The sequence below is a fragment of the Hakea prostrata genome, chromosome 9, assembly GCF_041222555.1.
Source record: "Hakea prostrata isolate BN-2017 chromosome 9, UWA_Hpros_2, whole genome shotgun sequence".
Lineage (NCBI taxonomy): Eukaryota > Viridiplantae > Streptophyta > Magnoliopsida > Proteales > Proteaceae > Hakea > Hakea prostrata.
This window is the reverse complement of record NC_142608.1, coordinates 35,320,389-35,334,560: the sequence shown is the minus strand read 5'-3', so window position 1 is coordinate 35,334,560 and position 14,172 is coordinate 35,320,389. Positions and strand designations below refer to the sequence as shown.

The 14,172-nt window shown below is 40.7% G+C and overlaps 1 protein-coding gene across 1 annotated transcript; it reads left to right on the top strand.

Moving 5' to 3' along the window:
* The first annotated feature begins 286 nt into the window (after positions 1-286).
* LOC149005158 (F-box family protein) lies at positions 287-13,290 on the top strand. Its single transcript, XM_089135804.1, has 6 exons — positions 287-725; positions 820-1,022; positions 5,347-5,393; positions 5,478-5,619; positions 10,329-10,482; positions 11,639-13,290. The coding sequence occupies exons 1-5, from the start codon at positions 490-492 to the stop codon at positions 10,352-10,354; spliced, it is 654 nt and encodes a 217-aa protein (XP_088991930.1). The 5' UTR covers positions 287-489; the 3' UTR covers positions 10,355-10,482; positions 11,639-13,290.
* The last annotated feature ends 882 nt before the right edge of the window (positions 13,291-14,172 follow it).

Here is a 14,172-nt window from a genome sequence, read left to right as displayed (position 1 = left end):
GAACTGATCTTTGGGATTGTGGATAACACATTCTGGTATTGCCAGATAAGGCATTAGTTGGATACATTTGACACCCGCAGCTTAACAAGGTGGCTATTCACTTTAACAGAGACTGCCGTTTTAGCCTTACATGGGCTGCCTCAATCCTCGGATTGCCTTTGTAGCAACGTGTTACAGAAGATTCTTAAGGGTAATATCCAAAATTTGGGGGTAGGTTAGAAAATATACTTTGCCTAATGAGTCGGGCTTAGGAGTGGTAGCATGGGCTTCAGACAGGTCAGATGGGTACCCAACGGTGCTCAGATGAACATGAGGCCCATTGGTAAAAGCTGTTTCTCGTGGCCGTGCCTGAAATCAACACGCCTTACTCTCATCTCGTCGGCATAGCACGCTACGCAGTCCAGACATAACTCGACTTTGCACGCCAATTCACTTCTTGCAGTCGAGCGGAGTCATTCGTCTCCTTCTCAATCTTCTCTTGGAGCTTTAATGTCGGTTTTGCCGGACGAAATTTGGCGAAGAGTTTTGGAGTTGGGAATTGAGAACTCGAAACTCGACTACAAAGATCTCTGCTGTATTTCCATCTCTTGCAGACGCCTCAACAGATTATCCAGTGAAGATGGGTTATGGTCAACTTTGATTTCCCTAGATTTCCCCCAAAAAACAGATGGTGCTTCCCATCCCATAACTCTCAATTCTCCTTCAAAAACCCTGTACAAGACCAGGTATTTAAGCCTCTTTCTTTCGTCTACTCGCTCTCGCATTAATGGGTTTTGCGGAATCAGGAAACTGATGTAAACCTGAAGCTATTTGACCCAGGTTCGAGAAAGACAAAGCAAGAAAGCTAGCAGCTCATCGGCGTGCTGTTCTAAGATTGGAGAGCCAAGTTGCGGTTAATGCGAAAAGTCTCAAGGATATTCGTCTTCGATTGATGGAGGAGAGCGAGAGAATGAAGGTCGCGGTGCAAGAATTATCTAACATGGAGAAGGTCAGGTATGTACATGCCATGTTACCCCGAATATGTGAGAAAGATTGCGAATTTCTCTGAATGATTTTTTTCCCCCTTCAGTTTTAGTTTTGGTGAATGGAAGTTTATTATGATTTCACTGGGTGATTTGTGATTTTTGAATTCATGTCTCTGTTGAAGTTGTCTTGAAGGGAATATGGTAGTATTGATAATGAATATGTTCATTACTGCATGAAATTTATGTTATTATTTAGGTCTTCATCCAGTTCTGTAGTGCACTGCATTCAAAAAATTAATGACTGTGAAGTACTAATCCTGCTCCTTTTTTGTTGCTTTACTTCAAGTTGCCAGCATTTTTTTTTTTCTTCAAAAAATTACTAGTGCAAGGCCATGGTCACTAGGAAATGAAAATAAAACTAAAGTAAGATGCAAATTGATACGGACAAATTCCAGTGGCTCGAGTTAATCAAGGCCGACCAGGCTCAAAGCGGGTTGGACCTCATCCTGTTCAAGCTGGAGTAACCCGAAGACCTAGTATTGTTTTCTTTTAAGAAAACTAACTCCCTTAAAATTAGGAAGAAGAATCCCAAACTAAATAGTCAAGAAGTTCAGGTCGTTTCTGGAATCCAGGTCGAACTCAACAACCAGTATATCATTCAAACTCTGTCTTTATAGATAAGAGTTCATCCAGGAGTTTAAGTCGAATTCAATAAACAACAAAGCTCAGGCATCTCCAACTATAAATATCCCCATCACCATTCTGAAAGAGGTATGTTTTTGAGAGGAATCACTCCAGCTAATTAACTGCTTGTTGCAACCTGCTTTTCCTATTTCCATCCCGGAATACTGATCTAACTTGATATTTGGAGGTGTTACTCGAACAACCCGGTCAAGCACATTCTTGCAGGAACATCTGATCGTGTGGACAAGCAGGATTCTACAGCAACAGAAACTTTTCTAATCGTCTCCAATAACATGTGTGTTGGATAAAATATTGAATTTTATTTCAGTTTTCAGCCATATCTTTCTGATCTGAATAGGAAAGTATGAAAGCTTGTTGATGACTGAAGTTTTCATTTTATTTTAAATCGAGTTGTGGGTGTGGACCTCATTTAGACTGGTCAGTTTGTCAATGTTCTCCTCATCTCATTTGGCAATTTTCTACCATGAGTTCAAAAGAACACCCCCAGCGTATATCAGTCATAGACAGGCGTGGGGGAATTGAAAAAGATGATGACGCACCATGTTCGTCCACCCCCCCCCAAAGGAGGAGGGTGGGCGCGGTCGGCAGCCGCACCGGAAAAATCTAGCCAAACCTTCATGGATTCGACCTATATGATAAAAGCATGCTAGGGCGTCCCCGACAAAAGAAGCGACGCGCACACTAGGCCGGGGAGTGATAAGTGGGCAAGGGTAGCTAGGCGACGCGCGCACGGCGCCCGGAGCGGGATAAGTAGGCAAGGGTCCCGCGCCGGGACGAGTGCGGGTAAAGAAGCTAGCCAAAGCATAAGCGTAGGATTAGATTGGCATCTTGGAACATAGGATCTCTAACCGGTAAGAGCTAGAATTGATAGATGTATGAGGAGAAGAAGGATTAATGTAGCTGCATCAAGAGACTAGATGGAGGGTAAAAAGCCAAAGAGTTGGATGACTTAAACTGGTATCGGGGAGAAAACAAAAAAAATGGAGTGGGTATAATAGTGGATAAAGATTTAAAAATGATGTGGTGGATGTTAAAAGAGTGGGTGATAGGATTATTGCTATCAAGCTTGTAATGGAGAAAGAGTTCAGTAAATATAATTTGTGCACATGCACCTCAGTAGGACTAGATGAAAGTCTAAAGCTAGAATTTTGGGAAAAATGGGCGGATCGCAAGGAATGCAGGAGAAAAGATTATCATAGGAGGTGATTTAAATGGACAATTGGAAAAGATCAAAGAGGATATGAGAGGTCATGGAGGTTAGGTTTGGAGAAAGGAATGCGGGGATTTCAATTTTGGATTTTGCTACTGCTTTTGATCTATCTATTATAAATACTTACTTCAAAAGAGAGATGAGCATTTAATTACTTTCAAAAGTGGACAGCATAGAAGCCAAATAGATTTCTTCCTAACTGAAGGACCGATAGATTGTTGTGCAAGGATTGCAAGGTGATACCGGGGAAAGCTAACGCACAACATAGACTGTGGTCTTGGATATGTGCTAGTCCCAAGAACATATAAAGGTCCAAGGTAAACATCCCGAGAATAAGATGGTGGAATTTGAAAGGAGAGTACCAAACCTTCGAATGAAGTAGCAAACAAGGAAATGGGATTAAAGGGGAACCAATGCAATGTGGAATGAGATGGCTATGTGTATTAAGAAAGTGGCTAAAGATGTCTAGGTGAATCAAAAGGAAAGACCATTCATGAGAGCGGGTGGTGGGATAGTGAGGTTCAAGCTGCCATTAGGAATAAAAAGCTAGTTAAGACATGGCAAAGAACTAAGGATGTTGAGGATCTTCAAAGGTATAGGTTAGATAGAAATGAAGCTAAGAAAATGGGGGAAAAGCAAGGGAAAGGAAGATGAAGAGTATACAATAAGTTGGGCACAAAGGAGGGGAAAAATCTATTTATAAGATAGCTAAGATGAGGGATAGGAAGAGTAGAGATCTTGACCATGTTAGATGTATTAAAAATGGAGATGGTAAAGTATTAGTTTGTGAGGAGGATATTAAGAAAGATGGGAAACCTATTTCTCTAGTTTACTAAATGAGCATCTTCAAGCACTTATGGTTCGGACGATTACACTTTCACCAAGGCACGGTGTCCGAACTTATATTCGTAGAATTTCGATGTCCGAAGTAAAAGAAGCTTTAAGGAGGATGAAACTCGGCAAGACACAAGGTCCGATGAAATCCCAATTGAAGTATGGAAGAGCTAGGAACCCATGGACTAGTTTGGTTGACTAAGTTGTTTAATAAGATTATGAGCACGGGGAAAATGCCGGATGATTGGAGGAGAAGTGTTGTGGTTCCAATTACAAAATAAAGGAGATATTCAAAGTTGTAATAACTATAGAGGCATTAAATTGATGAGCCATACGATGAAATTATGGGAGAGAATAATTGAAACCCGGTGAGACACTAACTATAGTTACGGAGAACCAATTTGGGTTTATGCCGGGAAGATCTCAACGGAGGCTATACTAATTAGGAGACATGGAAAGGTATAGAGAATGAGGAAAGACCTTCATATGGTATATGATCTGAAAAGCATGATAGAGTCCCTAGAGCGAAGGCAAGTACAGAGAAAGAAGTGTGCAAGAAATATGTAGAATAGTTAAGGATATGATGATGGTTCGGTGACTAGTGTAGAACGGGGGGGACAAAGAATGAATCCCGAAACAGTTGGGCACACAAGGGTAACAAGCCCATATCTATTTGCCGGTAATGGATGAATTAACCAAAGACACAAGATGAGGCCCCGGGAGCGGGATGATAGGTGAGATGAGACCCAAGTGGGGATTAATACCAAATTAGAATCATGGAGAGTAGCTTTGGAATCAAAAGGCAAACAGTAGATGAAGCAGAATATCTAGTTTGAACTTAGCCATGATCGGGGATGATGAAGTGGTGATACTGAGATAAAGAGATTCCTCGAGTGATTGTTTAGGTACCTAGGTTCAATCATAGTAAAGAGGTGATTTAGAAGATGAGGTTCCCAAAGAATAAAATAGGGTGGATGAAGGGAGAGGTGCATCCGGGGTCTTATGTGATCGGCGTATTCCATTAAAGCAAGGAAAAAAGGACGGCCGACCAGCATGATGCGGGCGAGGGGGCGAAGAAGAATCATATAGATAAACCGGGAGCAGAAATGAGGATGCTAAGATGGATGAGTGGCAAAACAGGATGGATAAGATAAGAAACGATCAATTAGAGTGGGGGAGGCTCCATAAGTGATAGCAGAGAAAGTCGTGAGGGGCACGGCCCGCAACGGAGACCATAAATGCTCGCGGAGAAGTGATATAACCAATTGAAGGAACAGAAGAGCTAGGGGTAGACCTAAGATAACCTTAGGAGAAGTGGTGAGAAAGGATATGATGCGGCCTGACTAGCATGGCCTTGAACGAACCGATTGGAGGGCAAGAATCCATGTAGCCGCCCATTTAGTTGGGAAAAGGCTTTTGTGTTGGGCGGCTTCGGCCCCCCCCCCCCAAAAAAAAAGGGGGGGGGGGGGGGGGGGGGGGGGGGGGGGAAGGAAGCGGGGGGGGGGGGGGGGGGGGGGGGGGGGGGGGGGGGGGGGGGGGGGGGGGGGGGGGGGGGGGGGGGGGGGGGAGGGGGGGGGGGGGGGGAGGGAGAGGGGGGGGGGGGGGGGGGGGGGGGGGGGGGGGGGGGGGGGGGGGTTAGGCTTTGTAAGCAACAGATATCTGCTCTTGATAAGGCCTATGTAAGTAATGAGCTTGCACTATTTTTCGTATTTTGTAAAAATCTAGTAGATTTTGGTTAAGATCTTGCTTATGGTTTCTTGCAGAAAGATCAGCAGAAGAGACTTGATGTTTCAAAGGAAGAGTTAAGTTCTTTGAAATATCATCCCTTACAAGATTATAAAATTGTTGGACCTGGTAGAGATGAATGTAACATTAAACGGAAGAAGTTGAAGAAATGCAGCAATTGTGAGATTCTTAACCATTTATATGTTTTCTTGGTTTGAAGTTATTGCCTATGCCCTTCCCCCCTTTTGTGTGTTCATCTTATGTTGATTACTGTGATCTGTGATTAATGTGGATGATCCGCTTTTTGGTGCTTTTCCCATGTCTTGCCCAATTTCAGTGGTCACAACTATGAAGATGCTATAACACCTGGCTTTAAGTAGCTCAATTACCAAGGAGCTTTGGCTCTTCTTTGGCAAAGCCATAGTGGGCACCTAGATACATTTAACAAAATGTCTTATATGATTTGCCCCAATTACACAATACAAATCGCTCCCAATACAGCGCAAATAATGACTCAGGCAATTTCAAGGACACTAGCCTATAGTCAAACACCTAGTCTAGGTTGTTTGTTGTTGCGGTTCTTAACCTCTTCTTTCAACACAAACCATTGATGGTGCTTAAAGCCCTTGAGAAACCATCAATGTCCTTGCTTGAAGGTAGTCTTCTAGGGTTCATGTTTAAGACACTTTCTCCTCTTAGGACCATGTAAAAAACTAAAAACTAAGTACTTTTGATGGAGCTTGATGTATTTGAAGAACCTTTCAAATAGAGCAAAATAATTACTGGCTTTAAGATGATCTTCAAAGGTCTTACTGGAGGCTTTCTCTGTTATTTCTATTTTTATTTTTATGTTATTTTGTTTTATTTTTGGGTGAGTAACTTTCTCTTTTATTTCTCTTCTCTCCCTTGGGTTTCTTGATCTAGCCTCAATTGAATGGGGGCCAATGGCGAAGATCTTGTCAAAACAAACTCAAATGGGTTCAAGAAAAGGGAAGTTATTGGGTAAAATAGGGTAAATTCAAAAGAGGCCCCTAAGGTTACTGTTTGATTTGAGAACCCAATGGTAGGATGGAGTTATAGGTGTGAGTAGTCAAGTTAGAATGCAACCTTAAGAATAATGACTTCTTCACCAGAGTGTTTTTGGAGGATTGAAATAAGGTTGGTTGATGTGGGTAATATGGGTTAGATTTTAAAGTTATGGGTTTAGGATGTAGAGGGATTCAGAATGGGTCAAACTTAGAGGAATGTATGTAGTGAACTACTCTTTCTGTGTTGAACTATTGTTGGAATCCTTAATTGGGATGATCGCCATTCTCTCCAAACCTGGTTTCATTCTGCTGTATATTTTAGTCTACAGCACCTAGTTGTGATGTAAGCAGCTTCCAGGACCACCTAAGGAGGGTCCAAAGGGTTTGCCAGTGCCCTACAGCCCCACCAGCAACCTAGAGAATTTCAGTCAACACCAGGGGTGTTTTGGTAGTTTTGCAAATTTCCTGGGGTCCTATTTTTCTAATTAGTATTTTTCCATTTTAAGAGTCCTAGCCTTGGTGAGATTCTTAGAGATGCTGGGATCCCACAATTTGGGTCCATATTAATCTCCTTATTTTAAACGACTCCATATCTATTCTTAGAATTTGGATTGGAGTCCTCTAGAGTTAATCAAAGAGTTGTTTTATTTATTTATTTATTTTTATTTTTTATGTCAAAGTAGTTGAGTAGTAGTTGAAGTTGAGTTAGTTTTAGATAAGCCAATTAGAGTTCTAGTTGGTTTACCAATTTAGAGTCCTTTTCTATTTCTTATTTGAAGGCGATAACCTCCAGCTATGTAATTTTAAAGTTATAATTGATTAATAAAATTATGAATTTAGAGGCAAGTAAGGCATGGTCTTTTTGGGATGGCCACAGTGGAGTTTGAGTGTTTATCGTCGTCAATTTCAACCTTTATTCTGCAATTTCAGCAATTAATCTTCAATTCCAGTAGCAGTTCAACCCTACCAGCAGCCTACTTCAACTCCAAGTAAGTAAACAACCACCCCAGCCCTTCCTAATCCTCTCCCCCCCTTCCCTAACCCATCCGCTGGCTCCCCCATCCCCTCCTAACCAGCGATAGCAGCATCCCTCTCCCAATAGAACTCTTAGATCCCCTAATCCTGTCACTCCCCTCCCTTTCCACTTTGGATTGCACCCTTCCCTAGACCCAAGTCCTACTTTAGGTCCTCCATCATGCCATCATTCATTAGGTTGCAGAATTTTCTGCAATTCATCTTCAACCCTGATTGAACTAGAACTCCTATATCTGCTAACCCCAACTCCAATTGCTTTCCTCTTTTAGGAGTAGCATCTCCACCCCTTCTCTAACACTCGACCCAGACCCTAGCCCAATCTGAGAATCTCAAACCCTTTAGGACTCTTCAAACACATTGTAACCCATCTAGGACTGACCTTAACTTATCCTACTTAACCTGAAATTATAAAACACTAACAACTGCAACATCCTAAGACCGTCTGAACCCCTACAGAAGTCTTGCCTAAGCCCTAACTTAAATATTCAGTTCTGGAACTTAAGTGCAGCAGCAGCCAAACCCTAAAACTTACTCGATCCAACCCTAAAACCTCGTAAAACCTATCCCAACCGTATACACCCGATCTGAATCTTAATTATTCCCACACCTGGCCGAACCTTTTAGGGCATTTCCCTTTCCTTGAAACCCTAATTCCTCCAAGAAGTCTTCAATTACAAGCATCGACTGCCCTAGAAGACTGCTGATTCATAGAGAGAGGATCCTAGAGTACCAGTTTTAGGGATTTATCTCAAATCTTTAAACCCTAGAATTTTGGGTTACTTTAAGTTGCTACATTGGTGTTTGAGTTATATTTCACAGTCAAGCCATTGGAATCTTATTCAACTAGCAGAGCATTTCATCTACTTACAAAGCTTCAATACACTCCAACTTGATCAAGTTTTGTAGCCTTGGTTTGTTTAGAACTGTAACCTTTCAATTCTGTCCAAGTTTCTAATTTGAATCTCGAAACTGTTTCTAATTTGAATCTCGATACTGTTTCTAATTTGAATCTCGATACTGTTTCTAATTTGAATCTTGAAACTGTTGTCTAACTGAGTCCTCATCGCTGTCCTTATTCTGGCACTTGAGTGAGCATGAACTTATTTTGGTGGATATTTTTATCGGTTTCAATCTTGTAGGAGAAACTGTTTCAGCATGGCGGAGACTTTCTGATGCTGTAAGAGGTTATTATGTCATTCCAAACCTTACTTTTGCCACACTGGGACTAAATTCTTACTTATCATTTGCTTTTCCCTTTTGTATAATGACCTAAAACCTTTATGGGCCTTGAATTTAGTTGACGTGGGAGGATGTTATTTAAATACTAGAGGATGGACTATAAGTGGCTGAAAGAGCAAACTGCTTGCTTTAGAACTCAACATCTTGATGCTCTGAAGTCATTATGTTGTTTTTTTCTGAAGTCATTATGTTGTTTCTGTGGCTTTCCTCAAGTTTCTCTGCTGCTCTTCTATTAGGCTGGATGTGAAGTATGTTTACTCTCTCCTCATCCTATAAGGCCCCCTTAGTTTCGTAGAAGTTATTTAATCCAGATTGAAGGAGTTGGAAGAACTAGGGGCAGACCTAAGATAATCTAAGAGAGGTGGTGAGAAAGGATATGCATAGCTTTGGCCTTGTATCTAGTACGGTCTCAAACGGAGCTGGTTGGAAGCAAGAATCCATGTAGCTGACCCCATTTAGTTGGGACAAGTCTTCCTTCTTGTTGTTGTAGTGCTATAGATTAAATATTTGGGTATATAAACTTTGCTAAATTGGATAAATGATCAAATGCTGTGAATTATTCTCGTCATATGAAACCACTATGTATTTTTTTCAGATATGAACGAGGGAGAGTGGTTTCCAGACCCCCCCCCCCCCCGAAAGAAAGGGGAAAAAAAGTTGTATGCGTTCTAGGGGGAAGATGTCGGGTTGGTTACCCCTTATGATGTGGGAGATGGAAAACAATAGAAAAATTAAGTGTCAGGAATGTGATTCTTTGGTTGGACAGGTGAGAGCAAACATGTTGGGAAAAGTTCAACTATTCTAGGGAAATACTATCCTTGGTTTTGTTGTACTAGCTGGAAACCAGGCTTGCAGATGTGACTTTCCCTTCAGAAAACCAGGTGACTTGGCAAGGTCAAACCTGCTCAGGTTGTAGTGACGTTCTCTTATTTTTAGGGAAAATTACACCTAGGGTATTAAATGGCAGAGCACTTGTGGTCGGTGTACCTCAGACTTGAAATTTTTTATTTCTGTGTGAAATAAAAAGGGTGGGTGGCAAAGATCTTGTATGTGTCAGCAAACTGTTTCTGAGGCTAAAAGCACAGGGTTAGAAGCATGCACCATGCACTTCTCGGTGTTGATCTTTGTCTCTGAGGTGTTATGATTTAGCTACATTGCCACTGTACTGCCCCACATTCCAGTCTGTTATTTGACATTATTTCTTTATCTACTTTGGCAGTTTGGATTTCGTGAAGTTGGAGAAAGCTGGTTTTATTGATTGCGGATGGTGGTTATTGTTTTATATATTATTCTATGGATTATTTAGTTGATCCATGTGTTGTGCTCGTCATCTATTATATATATATATATATATATATATTTTTTTTTTTTCTTTTCTTGATGGTTGTTTTATGCTAAAACTTTCTTGCGAGGTTTTGTTTGACTGATCTTTTTCTTGTTGGTGAGATTTTGTACAATTGAATGGTTTAATTTGGTCATGCAATGTATTGCTTGAGTTGGTTCAATTTAGGAGCTTGGGAATAATGTGTTTAATCAGGTTTATTTGTCCAATTCCAGTGTCAAGTTTGGTTCTTGTGATTTTGTCAGGTGAAATTAAGAGAAAGCTATCTTAGGAAGTTATCTTATCTATTGGTTAGATTGGTAGTGGATGAGGATCCTTCAAGGGCGTTATTGAAAGAAGCATTTTGGGCAAGGGGGAATTACAATTTCTACCATGAAATTTGTGTATAGAGTTTCCAAGGTGAGGTTCTTTTCTTCTTTATGCTAGTGTTTCCGTGGTGTGTTTCTTTGACTGTGAGCAGGAAAAGAGATTGAGAAGAGATCTCGAAGGGAAAATCCATAGTCCAACTGTGCGGATGTTAATTCTCTGAGCAGGGAGAAATTTGAGTGGCATTGGTGTGAACCAGAATTCAGTCCCTGGCCGAACCCCTGGAGTGGGCCCTTAGGCCACTCCAAAGTGGCGCACCTAGGGCTGGCCGAACCCTCGGGGGTTTGGTCCATCTCGGCCCTAGTTAGTTGCTGATTTTAATTTTCAGAATTTTCTTTGTAATTTTCAGAGTCTTGGTTAGTTAGGAGTCTAGTTCAGGTTAAAGACAAGATCTTGAGTCCTTGGGATTCTTCTTTAAAGATAGACTCTTATCATTCTTTATTTAGAAGAAGAGTTCCTTGTATTTGAGTCTTAACAATTAGACCTATAAGTAATGCCTTAATGCGATGAAATGACCTGAGCTGTGGTACTGTGTGAATGAATATCTGCTTCGTGAAATGCTATATTTATTCATATGAGGAGGAATATATAGTGAACATGAAAATAAGGAATGAGAATGGAAAACTATGGTAATGACAAAGATGGAATGTGAAATGAAATTTCAATGATACCTAGTCTTCAGCAAAGGGATTTGGCTAGAGCCAGTAATTGAGGAGTTGAGGCTAAGCCTAGAGCCAGTGATTGAGGAGTTGAGACTAAGCCAACGAACCAAGTGTGAGGTAGTAGGATACGAGGTAACACTTGATCTTGAGAAACTACCAGTTAAGGCTATATCAATGAACAAGGAGGTTAGAGTTGGACTAGGGCCAGCTAATCATTTGGTGAGGTGAGTGTGAAATGAATGACACTCGCAAAGTCTCTATCCATTTTAAAGATGAAAGAACCATGATTGCTAATTGGTCATTAACTGATGAATTAATATTTATGGGTTCAACTCCTACCGGCAGCATATGTAATATCCCTATCCCTGTATATAAAAAACGCCTTGTACAAAAAAAAAATTTTGGAAGTATTTTCAATGTGCAGATATTTCATGTAAACTGAGTGGAATGTTAGTGTGGTTAAGTATGTTTTATTTGCTGAGCTTTTATCTCACCTGTCGATTGTTTGTCTTTGTTACGTATGGCAGCCGGCTAGTGAAGGCAAAGAAGTTCCCAGAGCTATTGAAGTTTTCTTGTTTGGCCTCAAACAGAGCTGGTTGGAAGACAAGAATCCATATAGCGAACCCATTTAGTTGGGACAAAGGCTTATTGGTTATTGTTTTTTTGTTGTATGGATGTATGATTTGAAGGAATGTATATAAGGTTGATAGTTGTAGATTTGTATTAAGTGCCATAAGATCTAGCTCTGCTTTATGATATCTTTCTGGGTGTTTTGTCGACAATGTTAATTATTAATCATATTACTTAGGAAGCCTTTGGCTCTAGTATCATTAACCAAATCGAAATGAATGATTTTCCGGTGCAGTCCCAGGCTTAGTTTGGCCTCTGAGAACTTGCGATGGTTACAATGTCTTCACAGAGTTGAATTTGAAGAGCACTCCTGTAAGTAACATACATGAAGTTCAAACCCTTCACCCAAGTATGTGTCTATTCTAGCTGTAGGTAAAACTCTATATATCTCTGTTCGATAATAGAAGGGGAAACATACTTACTTGGATTCGCTTTTCGAAAATAGAATTACCGCAATGGAAGTTAATTTGGATCCATGTTCTTGTTCTTCCGCAAACCTGTCACCAGTTTGATTCCACAATCACGAGAACAAGGAATGTATTCTACAACTCAAATGCTTTGAGGATGGAAGTAAACGAAGATCAAGAGTAGGGGAAAATCCACACAGAACCTTCTAGAGAGAGGGAGAGAGAGAGAGAGAGCCGCCTTTCTGTAACATTTCACGTAATCGATAATTTGATCACCCAAGTGATATGATAGTTATCAAAATATATAACCCTATATTTTGTAACCGCCCTAAAAGTGAGTTTTCAATTTTTCCCTTAGGCATATTGTTATTAATAAAACCTAACATCTCCCACTTGCACAAGGGCAATTGTTAATCTCTCAATGTGTCCCAGACACACACGCATATCCCAAATATACACATTCAATCTTTCTATCACAGTGTGTCCCAGATACACATATATTTAAGATATACATATTTTGACCTCTCTGCTATGTATCCCAGATACATAAATCTCGTGTCCCAGACACCAACATCCACAAGTCATATTGGCAAATGGGTTGTGCGACCGGTGATATACCTGCACGCGTGAGCCCCAAACTAAAAACCTTCCCAAGAAGGCCGAATGGCACATCACTCAAAGAAACACATTAAATAAGCATTAGTATACCACAACGTCCTAGGTTTATTCAAACTCACTACACTAAAGGTATCTTGATCCCTCTGAGAGATCACATTCTTGTCCTTAAAATGTTCACTATTGTAACACATATAGTTGGCGCCAACAAATACTTTTAAGGTGCAATTGAATCAAACATTTCCTTTCACCCCAAACCATCACTACACTTAGGATTGACTCCTTTCCCGGTAATACCCCTTTAGGTCAAATCAATCATGACCATGAGTAACACCCCAAAGTAGCCACATCAACCCTTCGTTTCATGATGTTGTCGAAAGTCACTAATAACACTAATGGACCATAAGGTCCAAGACTCACACAATGAAAGGAGCAGGGATCCATCATCTCATTTCCAATGATCGCTAAGCACACATAGTATGATATATGTGCTATGGTAGAACATTCTTTACACAATAGAACGTATGTCTCTCTCAACACCATACAGGTCTTAGTCTAGTTGCAACCTCTTGCGCCTAACCTGAGTTTCTTTATTGTCGCCACCATAGCGCCACATAAAGTACTCACACCTTGCTCCTATAAGCAACATGAATAGTGAGAACATTCATGTCGATTCTCTTCACAGTAGAGAAACTCATCTTGATTCCAAATCAAAGTGACATTATGATTATGAATTGACCTACACAAAGTCGTTCACAATCTGTCTCATCTCTGCTCGCCTCCAAGGCGCCAGAGGCGAATGTTCGTGTGAGTGAGCCATTCTCTTGCCTTGATTGACATATCTCGTTTTATGCTAGAAGAGTACAATCACACAGAAAGTGAAAAATAGATACTGGAATGAACTCATATTACTCAATAATAAGAAAGTTTCAGTATAAAAGTAAGTCATAATCTACGCAAGCCTAGGGATTTTATATGAGAAATAAAAACATCATTGGCTATTGGTGTGGTAAGGGGGTCAGCTACCATTTGACTAGTAGATATGTGCTTAATTACAACTTTCTTCCTTGATATAATGTTTCTAACAAAAAGATATCTTAACTGTATATGTTTGGTATTCCCATGATACTTGGGATCCTTGACATAACTAAGAGCTGCCATAGTATCACAGTAGACAAGGGCAACCTTTTTGGATGTCAACACAAATCCAGTATATCGTAGGAATCTCCTCAGCCAAACAGCCTCTTGAACCGCAGCTGAGCATGCCACATACTCTGCTTCCATGGTTGAGAGTGATATACAAGTCTGCTTCTTGCTACACCACAAAATGTCCCTGCCATTCAACAAGAAAGCATATCCAGAGGTTGATTTGCGCTCATCAATGTCTCCAGCCAGTTCAACATCGCTAT